General features: G+C 32.8%; 2 protein-coding genes across 2 annotated transcripts; both read left to right on the top strand.

Moving 5' to 3' along the window:
• Positions 1 to 8,777: 8,777 nt before the first annotated feature.
• On the top strand, positions 8,778 to 11,740 carry LOC148612035 (glutathione peroxidase 6-like). The gene is made up of 3 exons (XM_088593135.1): positions 8,778 to 9,111; positions 10,010 to 10,153; positions 11,244 to 11,740. The coding sequence occupies exons 1-3, from the start codon at positions 9,079 to 9,081 to the stop codon at positions 11,454 to 11,456; spliced, it is 390 nt and encodes a 129-aa protein (XP_088449261.1). The 5' UTR covers positions 8,778 to 9,078; the 3' UTR covers positions 11,457 to 11,740.
• A 2,182-nt stretch (positions 11,741 to 13,922) lies between these two features.
• On the top strand, positions 13,923 to 18,183 carry LOC148612034 (glutathione peroxidase-like). The gene is made up of 3 exons (XM_088593134.1): positions 13,923 to 14,309; positions 15,070 to 15,213; positions 17,294 to 18,183. Exons 2-3 carry the CDS (start codon positions 15,100 to 15,102, stop codon positions 17,519 to 17,521), a joined length of 342 nt encoding a protein of 113 aa, XP_088449260.1. The 5' UTR covers positions 13,923 to 14,309; positions 15,070 to 15,099; the 3' UTR covers positions 17,522 to 18,183.
• The last annotated feature ends 223 nt before the right edge of the window (positions 18,184 to 18,406 follow it).

Here is an 18,406-nt window from a genome sequence, read left to right as displayed (position 1 = left end):
GCGCCAAATTAAACAGTGATATTTTATCAAACTTCACCTGTGAACCGTGATGAGAAAAATGAAATATATCAGATATCAAATTTCACAACCATTCAGACAAAAATATTGGACCACAGAAGTGTCAGTTAAGTAGATCAAGGACAAAACATTAAAAAAATTCAGAACAAGTCGGATATAACAAAAAGGAACTAAAATAATGATCGAATATTACTCTGCATAAGTGTGATCAGTTGATGTTTCTTGCAAAACAATCAGCTGCCCATTACTGTTTCAATGTCCTGCAGAAGAGGTAGCATATCAAATTGACGACAAATCAATTGGAAACTGACACTAGGTATTGGTCAGTTAAGACATTGTGGCGAATGTTTGGATTGAAGGCCTTAACTGGTGGTCAGCATTACCCTGTCAATCAAACAAATAATGCCGACATGAAGTTAGAAAAAGAACACTACCGACAATATTCACGATTGAATATTAAAACAATAAACTGTACAGACGAAGAAGACGTCAAATAGCACAGAGAAACTACACAATGCCCAAAAATGAATATGATATACCGAACTAAAAACCTGGTTTGATTCAGGTGTTCCGTTAAGGCAAGCAGTTCCTGTTCCTTCATTGAAAGACATCTATGGTGCTACTCATTGAATGTCAATTGACAAAAAAGGGAGAACAATTATGACAAGTACAAAATAAGCTGAACCCGAAAGAGAATCAATGAAACGCAAAGCGTGTGAGTTGGAGATTGAAAAAAATGGTATGGTCGATAAAAATATAATAAAAACGATATTGTAACAAAAAAGTAAATGAAATACAATTTTTTTCTTTTTAAAACTATCATCTCTTGTTAAAATGAAAAGATCAGATTTCTAAAAATGGTAATGATTATCCAGGTTTTTTACGGAAATATAGTTTAGACAGCACATAACATCTTCCAAACAAAACCCGTTGGGTTTATTGACTACCATTAATAGATTTATTGGTAAAGGCTAACTCCCTGAGACATTCTACCTTTAATGGGTTTCCTTCGTAAAAAAATAATTCATTTTTTGAGTAATGCACCACATAAAATCTTACCGATTTAGTTTTTGACGTTAGTACTCCAAATCCAGTCCACAGAAATTGTAGTGACCGATTATTTCTAAAGCTGGTAGCGGATCCCTTATTGTATTCCATATGGTTTTTTTAAGGTGTTTCGTGATGATGTATTAGTGAATGAAGTTGATGGCGTGGTTGTTTGATTTTTCAGTTCATTATTGACCTTACATTGAAGGGGGTGGTAATGGCCTTATAAAACTTATTTAACCCACCCCAAATTTATGCGCCTGTCACATTGATACGTTTATCAGTTTTATTTGGAATAGTTATCTTCCTTCTGTTTTCTGTGGATTTATTTCTTTCGTTGTCTGTTGATTTTATGGATTTAGGTCATACGATAGAGCATTTGTTGTATTTTACCTTATCCGTTTGTTTTTGTTTTAAGGAATTGTGTTCGCCTCAAATAACGTCGCGTACTAAGTTGACTCCACCAAAGTACTAACGTTTTCATCTTTTTGTTTTCTTTTTTTTTAATTGGCCATCTGCGAGGCTTTTCTTTCGTGTTCACTACCTGAATTTATTTTTATATTTACGATTGCATGTGTTTGTTATTCAGAAGGGGGCTTTTTGATGATTTGTCTTGATAATTTTTTATACCATTAATTTTGTAATATGGCCCTGTGTCTGTGCACAACATACTTTTTCAAACGGACTTTTTTGGAGAATGAGTATGAATCAAATTAACCATAGTAACAGTCAATAGCTGCCTTTAATCTCCATTTAAATAAACACAACCATGAAAAAAATTAACCGCTATCAAAATTTTAATCGATCCCTCACTCGGCAAGGCAGCACAGTATATAATCGTCAATAGAAACTGATCTATCGTCACCCAGTTCTAGCTCCTAACATACATGTATATACACTACAGATAGCGCCGAAACGAATAGCATGGATACGTTTTATCTGTTTTTGTTCTAATGGAATTTCGTTCACCATGCCGAAATAATATCCGTGTATTATTTCTGTTCCGGGAAGACAGATTATCCCCTACCTATTGATTCTTTTCTAAGAACCAACATTTGGTTGCTGGTTTTAACAAGATAATAAGGAAGATTAACTGCGTCTGCTTTAACGGCAAATGTGTTCTATTCGACACAAGGTCGTAAAGGTGTTCGATGTCATCAGCAAATATATACACTTCTTATTCCTGATCAGAAGTTTAAAATAGAAAAGTTGCCAATTTGGTCAACATTCATACATTCGTTCTAATCTGTGTTTAAACATTTTTTACATGTGTAGCAGGACAACTTTCTAATTTTTATTGCTTCTAGTTCCGTAGAAAACACCTGGTGAATTTTGCTGTTCTCTTTTACTGGTTTGAAATATCGATTACGGTTTATATTGATCGAATCGGAAAACGGAAAATGGAACGGAAAATCCTACGTACGCATTTTGAATCATAGGCAGTTTTACAAAGATGTTTTGTTGCAGTCATATAAAAATCGTGTGCCCTTTGAATCACATGCTGCCCACAAATAACAGACAAATCAGCTTGCTTTTTGGTGAAACCGCCGGCTGCATCTCCCAATGTCTCGTTTACCTCCTTCTCAAATACATATATTATATAAGATGGCGGACCCATAGGGGTGCAAGGGGTGTGCTGTAGTATCCATGAAATATTCCGCCAACTCACCGTACACACATTTGCACTTTGTCTATTACGTTTTGTTGTTACGGCATTCTTGTATATTGAGTTGAGTCAGCTATTATTAAAAGTACTACTGCAAATCCTGTGTTTCCTATGATGTTTCATTTGCGACGAGGATGAAAAAATTGATGAGAAACTAAAATATTTGACGGGAGGAAGTTGTTAAACGGACGTTAAAAGCAGAATCGAATCAGGAGAGATATAGATAAAAACCAGAACGACGAAAATGGATCGCGGCGACCCGCAAAGAATAACAGTAGTGACGGAGACAAGGAACTTGAGAACTCTGTCGTTTACCCAAGGGAGTGACACATTATCGACTGAAAAGCGATGGGAAGACTGGCTAGAAGCTATAGAACGTGAGTTCAGATATTTCAGAATCACAAATGCTGAAGATAAGAAAGATGCCATATTGATTTGTGGAGAAAAAATCACCCGTCTAGAAAAGAGTTTAAATGATGAACCAGGAGAGAGAATGAATGAATACCATGTATTAAGAAATAAGCTAAACAAATACTTTCTTCCGAAAAAGAATAACACCTCTATAGATATGTGTTTTCAAAGATGAAGCCGGAAAGAGATGAAACAATTTGCTGTTATGTTACAAGACTGAGGGAAAGAGCAAATGATTGTGAATTCGGGGAAACAACAGAAGAAAGAATTCTAGAGCAATGTATCCAGAATTTAGACAACAAAGATCTTATAAGAAAAGCTATTAGTAAAGGATGGAATCTAGATCGATTCATAGAGGAAAGTGCACAAGTAGAGGACACTAATTTACAGATGAAAGAAATGAGAATTGAAGAATCAAATTCAGTTGTATACAAAGTAGAGAACAACATAAATGGGAGATTGGAAAGAAAGTTTGGTAACAGACAAAGACATAATCAAACAACGCGTATATTGTGCAATTATTGTGGATTCCGTCATGAAAGTAGAAAGTGTCCAGCATATGGAAAAGAGTGTAGATGTTGCGGAATAAAGAACCATTTTGAGTCAATGTGTCGATTGCGAAACAAACAGGCAAAAATCTTAGCAAAATCAAAAGAAAGGTTTCCAGAAAAGACATCGAGGGCGAGTAAGAAAAACTGTCGACATCAGCAGTGAGGATTCTGATCAGTACGATGATGATTACTTTGATAGAACCGTTAAGTATGTTGCGAAAATTGAAAAAATGGAAGCCGTTAGTAGGAAACGTGACAATGAGAAAACAGTTCAGATTCATTTAGGAGATGTAGAAATGAAGGTTGAACCTTGAGGTGCAGATGTGAATTTATGGACGAACATCATTTTTTTCAAATCTAAGGAAGCTTTCAGGACACAAAAGTAAGACAGTGCTAAGTATATTACAGAACTCACTTCTTCTAAAAGGAGAATTCATAACAATTGTACGAAATGCAACATGTGGAATGGAAAAAAAAAGTTTATTGTTATTCGGGGTAGAATAAATTCACCGCTGTTGCTCAACTTTACAGAAGTTAGGAATGATGGAAATACGACCGGATGGATCTTTTGCAAAACCTAATGACATGAAAGTGACAAAAGAGAAAGTAGATGTGATGCTTGTAATTGAAAGTGAGAAAGCAGAAATTACACAGATATTAGATGAATTCAATAGTGTATTTGATGGAATTGGAACTATAAGAGATACTAAAAATGACAGTGAATTATACGTGAAATTCAACATGAAACCAGGAGTTGCGCCGGTGGCACAAAAGCATAGACGAGTACCATATTACTACATACAAAAGCCGTTAAAGCAATGGTTTAAAGAATAGAGTCAGACATATTCGAAGAAGTTCCGCAAGGTACACCTGTTCAGTGGTGTTCACCTTTGGTCGTCGTACCAAAACTAAAATTCAGCAGAGTAGATCAAGACAAACTAGAATCACATATGATAAGAGCGTGAGTCGACTTGAGGATACCGAATAAATACATGGAGAGGATTAAAATCACACAAAGTCCAGTAGTAAAGGATCTTATTTACAAATTTCACGAGTGCAAAATATTCTCAAAAATGAATTTAAGACAAGGATATCATCAGTTGATGATGGGTCCAGAGTCTAGAGAAGTGGCAACGTTTATTACGCCGTGGGGAAATATGCGACCAAAGAGACTTATATTTGGAGGTAAGTGTTCACAAGATTTGTTTGATGAACAGAAGTATAACATATTTGGAGATATACCGAATTGTTTGAACCAGAGGGACGATATACTGATTGGTGGAATTAACATTGATGAACACAACAAGACACTGAGAGAAGTACTTCAAAGAGCAAAAGACTTTGGTATAACACTAAACAGAGAAAAGTGCGAATTCGGAGTGGACGATTTGGAGTTTTATCGTTACAAATGTACTAAGGATGGATTGAAACCTACATAAGAGAAAGCGAGAGCCGTAAAGGAAGCAAAAGCACCTGAATCAAAGGAAGCAGTCAGCAGTTTGTTAGGTATGATTGGCTACTTATCGAAATTCATACCAAGATATTCGTTACTTACTGCACCGCTGAGAAAACTAACTCACAAAGATACGAAGTTCAAATGAGGACGTGAAGATAATTCAGCATTCGAGGAGCTCAAAGACAGAATAACAAATGAGATTACAATGGTGTTATTCAATCGGACAAGACCGATAGAAGTGTGTTGCGAAGCAAGTTTCAATGAAGGATTGTCAGCAGGATAATTCCAAAAAACTGAGTAAGGATTACAACCTGTGCATTTCATTAGTCGCTCTATGTCCGATACAGAAAAGAGATACAGTCAAACAGAAAAAGATGCGTTGTCAATAAGATGGGCTAAGAACAGATTCAACATTTTTCGGTGCTAGGAGCACCGAAATTCAAGATAATTACAGCACGTAAACCGTTGATTCCAATGTTCAATAAAACTACAATCAAGTTACCGCCACGCATAGAATAATTACAAGATGAAACCGACTTAAATTACTTAAATTAAAGGACATTATTCAGAAAAGTGATTGGGAAAGAAACAGGAAAAATAGGACCAAAGTGTCTTATTATCATCTTAGACATGAACTTTACGTGGCAAAAGGACTAGTATTTAGACTCAATCAGATAGCTGTGTGCCCATGACCCTGCAAGAGAAAGTGATTAAAGCTGCGCATAAAATTGGACATTTCAGTATGACAAAAACAAAGCAAATGTTGAGAGAAAAATACTGGTTTCCAACAATGAATTCAATGGTTGAGGAGATAATTAAGAAGTGTTTCGATTGTCAAGTAACCACTGAACCACAAAGTAACGACTTTGTTCAGAGTACAACAGTCTATCCGCTACGAAATGGATCGGATATTTTATTACCCTTTTGTAGATTATCATCAACTAGTGAATCATTCATACCATCTGCTATAAGAGAATGGAACAATTTAAGTGAAGACGTGCGAAATGTGAATTCAATATCAAGATTCAAATGTGCAATCCGAAGCAAAAACACCTTGCATAAACTAGACATTCCCCTAGGGCTGTTATATACAAACAATTTATGACATTGTTCAGTCAAGTGCCATTACTCAGTCTTAGAGACTGCCCGTTAAGAAACCAGGTATTTCCTATGATATGGATGGCACATGGTAATTTTTTTTTTGATTTTTTGATTTTTTTTATTCCAATGTAATGTTTATATCGTATGTAAGTCCCATAGTACAAAATGTACATTTTTTATTTTACAATTGAGGGCTAAGAAAATGATTTTTTAAAGTTTCCTAAGAAAGCAACCAAATTTTGCACAAAATGTAAGTCATCTCCCTTTTTAATGAATATCAGAATTTTTCATACCCTTCTATGCTTACTTCATCGTCCCTGTATCAATTTGATCCGATGGAGCGAAGTAGCGAATAGAGTCATCACATTCTGAGACGTTTGTATAATATTGATTTGTTGTGACATGTATCATTAATTTGATTCTCTATCCTACATAACAACACATAGGTTATCTTCATTTGATTGACCGATATGAAGTTACTGTCTCACAGACGAGACAAGATAACTTTGGTTGTATTCTACGCCTTACCGAATTGACAACTTGTCGAACTTGATACTTACCAGTTGCAGTGGTGCAGCTCCTTTTATATAATGTGTCGTGGGCTACAATAAAGTATGTCAAAAGATCTAACTCATATGACTCACTACAAAATTTTCTCAATTATAGTTTCCAATCATACTAATCATATGAGATCGTTGCAATTAGACAGAGGTACATTTCGTTTCCTTTGAAACTTTAAAGAAAATTATTTACGGTGTGTCAGTTTATTTTTGTATAATATCTTGCTATATGCTATCAAGTTCAAAACCAATAGTGATCTCGTTCATACTGAAATGTAGATTTTTTAATGATCGAATGAATTACTCTATTTTGGATTATGCTCCACCAATATCATATTTTGTGACTGTTTTGACAACGTGTCGGGGAGCTGCATAATTGTCATGTCATACATGTCATGCTTATCCTTCCGGAACACGGGGCGGATTTTATCTTCGGTTTTTATCTGCAGTATATGTAGTGGTGTTCGCCACATTGTTTGTGTAGTTCGTCTTTGTTTCCCGATTTCACATGTACATTTAGGTCAAGTATTTGGATTTCGGTGTATCTTAATTGTCCCATTATTGACGCTATGGTATTTTTGCTGTCGGATTGATACTAAAATATATTAAAATTTAAGATAGAAATAATACGAAAACAACTGTCAAAAATTTAGGGAATGTGGGTTTATATAGATTATTTCAACTACAAACAATTTAAACGACAGAGCTATTTGATACTTATTAGAATACAATGTGTTACTTGGTTCAAAAGAAATTTAAAAAAAAATCTACAATTGTCATGTAACATGTGTCATGATAATGAAGATTTTTTTGTGTGAATGCAGTAATTGCAAAATACTCTGAGTAGAACTGGTAAGCAAACATCTTTTAAAGTTTTGGTGTATCTTCACATGTTTCTTCTGATTTTATGGGAATAAAATATAATATTGTTCAGTTTTGTTATCATTTTTATAATATTATCGGTGGTAGTGGTATTGTAATATTATCGGTGGTGGTAGTGGTATTATAATATTATTGGTGGTTGTGGTGGTATTATAATATTATTGGTGGTGGTGGTGGTGGTGGTATTATAATATTATTGGTGGTGATGGTGGTGGTGGTATTATAATATTATTGGTGGTGATGGTGGTATTATAATATTATTGGTGGTGGTGGTGGTGGTGGGGTGGGGGTATTATAATATTATTGTGGTGGTGGTGGTATTATAATATTATTGATGGTAGTGGTGGTATTATAATATGACATCGAAGGACTTGTGTTTGTTTATTAGTTTTGTATTTTTGCCTGAATTTTACAGAGGATAGTCCTTAAATTTTGTATATGAAGTATTTCCTTCAGTACACATCTAAGCTAGGAGACTATTAATACAAATGTAATGACACGTGTCAGCATATAGTTAAGTACTCTTATGGAACATCGACATGACAAACAAAATTCTTTTATCTCTTTAACCATAAGAGTTTATCTCTGTGTCAATCCGACATATCCTCGAATGCAAGACACTGAAAGAATCCAATAGGCCATCTATATTATTTTGTTTTGTTCTTCGCAATTATCGATTTAAAGGAAATAATATAAAAAATAAAGCAACTACTTGTAGTTTAAAGTATTCTCAAGTCATTTGATGTTGGTTATCATATTTTAGACCAATTTATTTTCGCAAATAGCTATTTCGCGCTTCATGATATCAATTCGATTTCGCTTCTATTTAATTTTAAAGACTAACACAATCTTTGTCGTGTCTTCCATTACAAAGAGTCTTAATGGCGGTGATTGTTTTCGCGTTTCTTTCTTGATCGCAAAATGAACTAAGCACATATAAATTGCTCACTATGATTAGTTGGTTTGAAGTATTTAATAAACTCAAGTTATCAAAATTCGAAAAGTTGGTAAGGCTGATATAAACAGAAAAAATTTGGTACGTCCTAATCGAATGACCTTCATCAGAATCACATAAATAAAGAAATATCCTCATCTTTCAGTCTTTCTTCCGTCATGAGGGACTGGCAGTTGTTCCTAGCTGCCGTTGTGGCAGTTTTGTCTCCAATTAAAGGACAGAGTAATGGAGTTGGGCTTTGCCATGTTCCAAGTAGTGACAATGGAACAATCTATGATTTTCAAATGCAGAACGTCCATAAGAATGGGACGATAGACTTTGGAGACTATAAAGGAAAGGTAGTACTGATTGTTAACGTGGCGACCTACTGAGGACACACGTACCAGTACCATGGATTGAATGCACTACAGACAAATAATAACGACTTCCAGATGGTTGGCGTTCCATGTAACCAGTTCCATTACGTGAGTTTGATCAGCATTGGAAAGTACAGTTCTGTTTATTTCTTTTATTTTTCTGCTTGTTACACTTATACTACCAGCAGGCTCTCTAGTGGCCCTGAAATTTCTAGAAAAAAATCCTAATCTTTTTTTCAGTTTGGCTAAATTCCTTTAAAAATCTTGAAATTCTAAGGGAATTCCTATATTTTTCATATGAATTTGTAAATTGTTATTAATTCAATGCCGTCTCAGGAGTTTCGAAAATTATCCTTGCAGTTTTTGTTTGAATGGCTGCTTGGTTTTTAATTAAGAGAGTGCATCCTAATAGTTTGTAAATGTTTTTTCTTCATGGCAGATAATCAGTGATACAAAAATACGTGAAAGATCGAAAATTCTCTCATTGTTTGTTACTTTTTTGTCGTAAAAATTTTGGCTCAAAATTAACCCTAAAATTTCTTATTTTTAGATTTAGTAGCCCTAAAACTAACCCTTATATTTTCCAAAAGGTGCCGGACAGCCTGTTAGTGGTGTTAAATTTTTTTAAAAGGAGGCTGTGTTTTACATTTTAAATTTCTGATAGAGATATTTTACGGAGTCGTCCCGGCAAAAGTAAAATAAAATATGTGGGGAAAATTGCTAGTAGAAAACTACCCCAACAATAGATGGGAAAACTTCTCCTTCGTTGAGAAGACTCATTTTTGTCAGCTCTTAAAACCCGGCACCTGGAATGAAGACAATCGTACATATCCGCCAGCCACAAAACCATGAAAAATACAAATGAATAAAAAGAAAAACGACTTCACATTGCGGCAACAGACTAGCTACATGTATTTCTAGGACATCTGCTACATTGTTGCATTTCCCTTTATTATTTGAAGGAAATAAACATTGAGATGTCATATAATGTATCTTATGTGTTTAGCAAGAACCTGGTGCAAACAGTACAGAAATAATGAATGGAATAACACATGTCCGTCCCGGATTTGGTTTTGTTCCTAATTTCCCACTGACAGAGAAAGTAGATATCAATGGACAATATCAACATCCGTTGTACTCTTATCTCAAGGTAACACAACAATAATGACTCCAATTGAACCTTTGTGTGTTTCCTTTACTTATACAATAGTTGCTTATATATAGAGCCGTAGGCGAGGGCATCATCAATGGTGAAGGCAATATCACTTAATTCCCAAAGGCAGTCAGTATATCGATAAGCAACTATTGTGGTTATTTCATAAAAGAATCTAAAGAGATCATTGTTTAACGCACATTAATGGAAACCAAAGGACCATATTTTAACCAATCAGAATAGCTTAATCTTTTCTGATATGAAATAATATATTTTGTGTCTTAGTAATTAGCATATGGCCGACTTTTATTCCACAAATTTTTTTTTCAAACATCATTATTATCAATAAGGCTCACATTTGGTTTATGAAGTAAATATTTTAAGTATCATTCTGTGTAAGAATCGGGCAATGAGTGATACATCATTTCTCTCAATTTGGTCTTTTACGCCTAAAACATGTTCAATACATTCTAGAAAACAACAAAAAGGCTAACTAAATTTATTCTGAAGTATCTATGAAATTAATATTTTTCTATTGTTTATATTAAGAAAAAGTGATGTAAAATTTTCCCGCCATTTTTCTATCGTGCATTTCAATTAAATTTACTTAAAAAAGCAAATTTTACAAACACTTCTTTTCTGGAGGTTTGTGAGGTATAAATGCTCGGATGATGCCAAAAAATTCTCAGCGTTTTTTTTTTTATTCATGTGCATTTTCCCTGATTTTTAGACCGAGAAGAACTTTAAGGTAATAGGCATACTAGCAGTTAGTTGGATGATTGATTTTCTGAATTTGGTTCTGAATTTTAAAAAAATGTTAATCAAACTTGCTCATTCATTTAAACCTCAAAATGAATGATTTTCTTGAAAACAGGGGCCAAATACGTACAATGCCGTGCATGTATTTTTTATGAAAATATCTCGCACAAAAATCTGCCTACAAAATTATTAAGTTTCTGTTATTTTTGGCACTTATACCAAGAAGCAATTTCTAGGTCATTTCATATCATATATATGTGTACAAATGTTCTATTTCCGTACAATATTCAATATTTTATCAATAAGATACATCAAATGCACTTTGTAGGGCTACTGTAACCCAACATCATACCAGATCTATGGGATCAACTGGAATCCAGTCGACTTCCGTGATATCAGGTGGAACTTTGAAAAGATTCTGATTGGTCGAGATGGAAGGCCTGTCAAAAGATATAATGTCCTTGTTGAACCTGCAGACATTCAAAGCGACATTTCCGTCGAACTGAAGAAAAGTCGAATAAACGGTCCAGCCGTTGGATAAAACTTTGTATCTTGTATAAGACTATTGACAATTTACCTTAAATTGTAGCTTACATGAATTACATAATATTTTATCAAATTTATATTTTAAAGTCGTGTATCTGACTGATTTTTTTTAGAATATATGAATCTGCATTCATAAACAGTAACACTGTAGAATGCAGATGATACCATTTTCAGACGAAGCAAATTGTGCATTCTTTGTTTCGCCAGGAACGGTGATCTAGAATTCAAATCAGACATATATGTAACTGATCATGAAGAATAAAAAAGCTAACACTATAAGTAGTTTGATGTCTCGATATTACACTTATTTAACAGATTGCTTCTGCAAAATAACTTGTACCGTGCCTCCCCTTTTCAGCTTCCTTGTTCATCTACTTCCTCTTTACCGATCGACATTAATTTTTCAGGTGGTACATAATGAAAATTTTCGTATGGCAAGCCAAAGTGGACAAAAATCAATATTTTGTAATATTAGAAAATGAATTTTTAATATTACAAAATCATTTTTTTTTAATATTAGAAAAGATTTTTTTAATACTGGAAAAGATTTTTTTAATACTGGAAAAGATTTTTTATTTATAGAAAAGATTTTTTTATATTAGAAATTCAATTTATAGTATTAAAAAATTCATTTTCTAATATTACAAATTCCTGATTTAGGAATATTATAAAATATCACACATTTTTGTTATATTACAATTTGAATTTGTAATATTAGAAAATAAATTTGTTATATCAGAAAATGAGTCACATTTTTAATATTACAAAATGATTTTCTAAAATTAAAAAATCGTAACTGAATACAACAAATCCATTTTCCAATATTAGAAAATCAATTTCTTATATTAAAAAAATCGTTTTTTAATGTTAGAAATTCAATTGACTTTTTAATATTAAATAAGTGTTTTATGATATTAGAAATCTAATTTGTAATATTAGAAAATGAATTTGTAATATTAAAAAAAATCATTTTTTTAATATTAGAAAATACTTATTTTCTAATATTACAAATTCATTTTCTGATATTATACATTCATTTTCTAATATTAAAAATTCCTTTTCTAATATTACAAATTCCTGATTTAGTAATATTATAAAATATCATACATTTTGTAATGTTACAAATTGAATTTGTAATATTAGAAAATGAATTTGTAATATTAGAAAATGAATTTGTAATATTAAAAAATCAGTCACATTTTTTTAATATTACAAAATAATTTTCTAATACTAAAAAATCGTCAATATTCAAAAATAGCTTTTTATTATTCGAAATTTAATTGAATTTTTAATATTAAAAAAGTGTTTTGTATGAATTTGAAATATTAGAAAATCAGTCACATTTTTTAATATTACAAAATAATTGTCTAATATTAAAAAATCGTCAATATTCAAAAATAGTTTTTTTTTTTAATATTAGAAATTTAATTGAATTTTTAATATTTAAAAAGTGTTTTGTGATATAAGAAATCCAATTTGTAATATTAGAAAATGAATTTGTAATATTAAAAAAATCATTTTTTTAATATTAGAAAATGCTCATTTTTGTCCACTTTGGCTTGCCATATTTTCGTAACAGATTCCTCAGCTTCTATTAAAAGAAACGTTTAGATGTTTAGTATATGGCGTATACATGATCACTTTCCCAGCTTTGACTGAAATTGTTGAGTTGGGGTATTCTTAGCACGACGCAGTGTGCAAAATTTTGTTGCAAAAAGAGTGTGCATGCCGATGCTTTTGTTCTTTCGAAATGATTTTTTATACACCCTGGCTTTAATTTAGGACCACTTAGTTTTCAGCAGAAATGTCATTTTTATTTTTATTATCACCTAAAATTTCGTATGTTAAAGATAGATGCAAAATTGCTTTTGACAAATTTTAACTTTAAAGGTGACAAAAATAAAATTGCATTTAACCATCCTTGAAGCTTTGCATAGTTATATTCTTTGGTGAAATGTAGACTTCATATTACACAAGATACTGTTAGGTATTCGCTATGCAGATAGATAATGAATAAATATTTGATATTAATTCAAAAGAACCCATATATTACAGAGACTTGTAGCAAGTCTAAGTGAAATCATTTTAAAGTTATTAGTTCTGTTTTCTTGTTTTTGATTTACATTTTTTAAGAATGATTGGCCTCTAATTTTTTTACTACTTTTGAATCAGAATGCAATAATTGTCATATGAAAGATCGAAATTTTCAACTAGCATTTACACAAATGTTTTAGGTGAGGTATATTTCATAAAGTATTGGAATAAAAGTACCTTTCATCTAAAAATTCAGAGATCCAAGTGTATATATCATCTCATATTAGAGGTCATAAAATAGGATCAAGTTACGTCAGTTTGATCAGTCGTATGATATTGTCCAAATTCAAGACTAAGTTCTTATCTAGTGAAGGTCTAGTGTGATCTAACAATCTTGCAGGGCTATAAGAACATTGTGATAGTACTTGCACTATCAGTTTATTAACGAGTTACATATAGGAAGTACGTGGTTCGTCGCTTTCTATAGAAAGATCGAACAATGGCCTCTAGGGCACCGCCATGGGCCCTATGGCTAGCTTCATTTTTTACTGTAGTCCAACTTTCTTATGGTCAGATGAAAATGTGTGATCAGCCCAAAAACTCATCATCGACCATTTACGATTTTACTATTCGGGACGTCCATTTACAAAAGACATTGAATATGTCTGACTATCGTGGAAAAGTCCTGCTTTTCGTAAACGTTGCCACTTACTGAGGTAAGACCCCTCAGTACTATGGTCTGAATGCACTTCAAAATGAGCTTGGAGGACAAGGACTACAGGTTTTTGGAGTTCCTTGTAATCAGTTCAATAAGGTAAGATTTTAAGATTTTGACATAACAATGAGAATAGCCATTGATGAAGGGAAGGTTTTGAATGAAGGAAAAGAGTTTCATAATTTTAGATCTGGTGTAAAGGATAATGCTACTTACATGTTTCGACTGAAATGCATTGACAATCAAATATAAGACGAACAAGAATCCAATATGACCCGTGACGAGTAAACGATATATGTGTCTTCTAGTTTGGAAGTTTAACTTCCCAGAATCCTTTGGGTTTCCCATTAAATATTGAATTCAACTATCATGAATGCTCAAATCAGTTTGGTTGATAAATTAAAGTCGTCTGAACAGGAATTAGATCGTACATTCAGGGAATACATGGAGCAATAGTTACATTTATGGCGTAAAACAAAAAGCGGCAATGCATCTAACAGATTTTTATGCAAACAGGTGCTAAGAAGGATAACTCAATCTTGTCATGGAACAATCACATAAGATTTCTAAAAAAAAATCGATATTGGAAATGAAATTTTAACTTAATGTAAAGATAATAGATGTCTTTCTAAAAAAACAAAAAAAAACATGCGACTTCAATAGTATTCAATTGATAAAGAATATGCATAGAAATGAATACAAGTAATGCACCGATCAGATGATTTAGGTTATCATGTACTTATATAACATTCAATATACGACGTGTGCCATGCATAACGCACATATCAATTCCTAATGAAATCACTAATTTGTGCTGTAAATCGCAACATCTGGTAATCGTAAACCTATAACATTTCAGGAAGAACCCGGATGGAACGGCACGGAAATCATGAATGGTATAAAATACGTTCGCCCCGGTGGTGGCTTTGTTCCCGCCTTTCCATTGACGGAAAAGATCGACGTCAATGGGCAATATGCCCATCCAATTTACATCTACCTGAAGGTCAGTGTTTTGAGGTTTTTGTAAACATGTTTTAATTGCAGTTGTCAGTTTTTATATAATGATTGAGGATGCAAGATAACCTCAAATTATGAGGAGGTAAAGATGTAAATCTTTCCTAATAAGATCATTGCAAAGTACACAAAGCGTAAACTATGCAGAAAGTAATCAAATGAACCAAGGTTATAGCGGAAATCAAAAGAATGTAATCCAGGGACAAAGACTAGACAGACATGTAAAACAAACACAACAAAAACATAGAATAACCAAAATAATACACACAAGGTAACAAAAGTAAATGAACAACTCGAATTCCACTAAAAATGGGAGCATGGACCAGGTGCACCGGTAGGGTAAGTGTCCTCTGCTTTTCTAGAAACACCCGTCTACTTGTTCATAAATAGTCAAGTCCGGGGTAGACGAAGGATAAGGAAACTTTACCGTTGCCCTTTATGACGCAAGGCTATAACACAAGTCATGAAAATTTAGTTGTCTTTCATGAAGCAATAAAAAAAGTTGTTTTTTCCTATCCATCCCGTGAATGACAATGCAATTTTATTTTTATCTAGATATCTAGATACCTTCTGTGCAGTATAAGAACTTGATAGTTATATTTGTTCACAGATAATTCTAACAATAAAGAATACGTTACTATTATTAGCGTCGCAACGATTTCAATTATGTTTTTTTTTTTTTTTGTTTTTTAATGGCTTTTTATTGGTCTTTTGCAAAAAAATACAAATTTGAAATTACTTTGACAGAGAGAGGTTGACCGTTATTATAGGAAAGATCTAAAGTCAACTAATAGATAACTGATGTGAACAAACAATTTACAATTGAAAACGATACCGAAATACCTAAACGATTTTTTTAATGTTTCACGCAAACTTGGTCTACCTTTATACTGCATTCTCACTCAGCAAAATCTCAGTATTTGCTCAACCAAAATAAATGTTTGTTTGTGATCCGTCAAACTGGTCATTTTTCTGCAAGTTACTCTGCAGAATACTTTTCTACGTGTTTTATAAATATAAGATAAAACTATGTAAAAGCGTCAACAGTTGACATGCCACATACAGTGGAACCTGTCTAAACCGAACCCCTTTTGGACTTAAAACCTTAAGTGTAATAAGTCGGGCAAAATGGAAAAAATCAGAAACATGCATGTGAAAAACCCAACCGATCTGACGATATAATTTCTCTCAAGGATGCTTTCTCTATTTAAAAGGACCATTATTTGATTTCTGCATCGCAGATTTGCTCAGAAAATTTTCAATTGAATGTTAGGAAAATGAAGTTTTTGTCTGAGTTATCTGCCTTTGAAATGTTCATTTTCAGTGCATTTGGATGAAATTAAAAGTCAATTTACCAACATGATATGGAAAATCTTTTTTCCCTTTTTTCTGATGGTGCAAATAATTAAATTAAACTTTCAAAATGGTTGGTTTTATCATACTATGTTTCACCCACTGCCTGATTCTTACAGAGACTGACACTTAAAAATCGGTTCTATTTAGACAAGTGATTGGTTTTCCAAGTTTCAAAACACATACTCGGAGTTCGGTTTAGACAAGTTTCACTATCATGTTTGAGAAAATATTCTGAAGTAGCACAATTTTATAGGTAACATTTATTATGTGCTCAAAAAAGATTTTTTGATAAATTCTCCGTTTTTACATAACTTTACTTTTTTTGTCTTTTTGGTACTTCAGGTTTTATTCATACGTCAATTAAGGAAGTAGACCTAGGGAAAGGGGCATAACTCTTGAAATCAGTGATATGTTTATATCATATTCAATTTCACCAAAGCCTATCAAGCTTTCATTTGAAACAGAATGAAATCAATCCCAATTCAAGTTATTTTTATGTTTACGTGAGATTGATGTAAAATGCTGAATACGAAAGTTCCAATGATTTTTTAAGAGTTGTGTCCCTTACCCTAGGTCTACCTCCTTAAGTTAATGTCAAGCTATGTTCAAATATGGGTGATACCTATACTAACAAATAATGCTGCTCTGTGCGCACGTGCTTCTAATTTAGTCATAAAGTCATTTTGAAAAGGTTTGTCTTAATGTATTTGCAGAAATACTGTCCACCTATTGACAACTTCTTCAGGGTCCTTACATTCTATAGTCCTATGGAGGTCAACGATGTCCATTGGAACTTCGACAAATTTCTGGTGGGTCGTGATGGGCGAATCGTTTCCCGCTACCACCCCAAACAACAGCCTTACCAAATCAGAGATGATATTGTATCTGCCTTATCTGTAAAAGCAAGCTCTTCACATGGGCAAAAAGATGTTTTTGGTTAATTTTTTTTCATTTCTAAACTTTCTCTTCCGTAGCTGATTTTTTTATAGTCTGACTAAGTTTATTCATGGCACAAAATTGATATTCAAAAATAATTGATAACTAATCGTGTTGATTTTTTTCAATTTATTATTATTTTTTTTTTGTTTGTTAATGTTTTTTTTTTTTTTTTTTTTTTTTTTTTGTTTGTTTGTTTGTTTGATTTTTGTTTTTGTTTTTGTTTTTGTTTTTGTTTTTTTTTTATTATTGATACACTCCGATAGTAATGCGTTACACTTTAACAAGAGGCAGATTAACTGGCACATTAGCAATTAGATAAACTAAGATTAAACTTTCATCTCATTTCGAAATCAGATAAAAAAATATTTCGTTTGATGAATTCATCTACCACATCTCAAATACAGCGTGATAGAGTACCATTTGATATTTCAGTTAGTGATGTTATGACATTGACCATTTATCTGGCATATGAATTTTATGCCTTATCATGAAAATTATCATCCATTCCATGTTGCTATGATGATGGCAGACAGAATGAAGGACAATCAATAAACAGCGACACTGTGTGATTGTCTGGAACTTACAATACCAATAGTATGTTTAGTGCATTCAACAGCTATTCTGTGTTGCTATGTCTGTTTGAATAAACTGCATAATTCATTAAGTATCATATTGTAATCATTACTCAATATTTGAAATACCTTTACAGCTCATTCAATGAGAAGCTCGGTGGGTGTCTCTTGAAAAGCAGGGGACGCTTACCTTAATGGTGCCCCTGGTCCATGCCTCCATTTTTTCCTCAACTTTGGGTGCTGTTTTATCTTTGTTTCCACGTGCGTTTTGTTTGGTTACCAAACTGATCAAATCTAGGCAGTAGTAAAAACAAA

This window comes from Perna viridis, chromosome 7 (assembly GCF_037379345.1).
Source record: "Perna viridis isolate PV_CMFRI_1.1 ecotype Kerala chromosome 7, ASM3737934v1, whole genome shotgun sequence".
NCBI classification, from domain to species: domain Eukaryota; kingdom Metazoa; phylum Mollusca; class Bivalvia; order Mytilida; family Mytilidae; genus Perna; species Perna viridis.
Note: the sequence above shows the minus strand (reverse complement) of the source record. Positions and strands in the feature narration are given on the sequence as shown.

What these genes read in the sequence shown, in the direction of transcription:
- LOC148612035 (XM_088593135.1), top strand. Translation starts at nt 9,079, where the DNA reads ATGGTTGGCGTTCCATGTAACCAGTTCCATTAC. An exon ending in CATGTAACCAGTTCCATTAC is followed by an intron (nt 9,112 to 10,009) that starts GTGAGTTTGATC and finishes TTATGTGTTTAG; the next exon opens with CAAGAACCTGGTGCAAACAG. An exon ending in CGTTGTACTCTTATCTCAAG is followed by an intron (nt 10,154 to 11,243) that starts GTAACACAACAA and finishes TGCACTTTGTAG; the next exon opens with GGCTACTGTAACCCAACATC.
- LOC148612034 (XM_088593134.1), top strand. Translation starts at nt 15,100, where the DNA reads ATGAATGGTATAAAATACGTTCGCCCCGGTGGTGGCTTTGTTCCCGCC. An exon ending in CAATTTACATCTACCTGAAG is followed by an intron (nt 15,214 to 17,293) that starts GTCAGTGTTTTG and finishes ATGTATTTGCAG; the next exon opens with AAATACTGTCCACCTATTGA.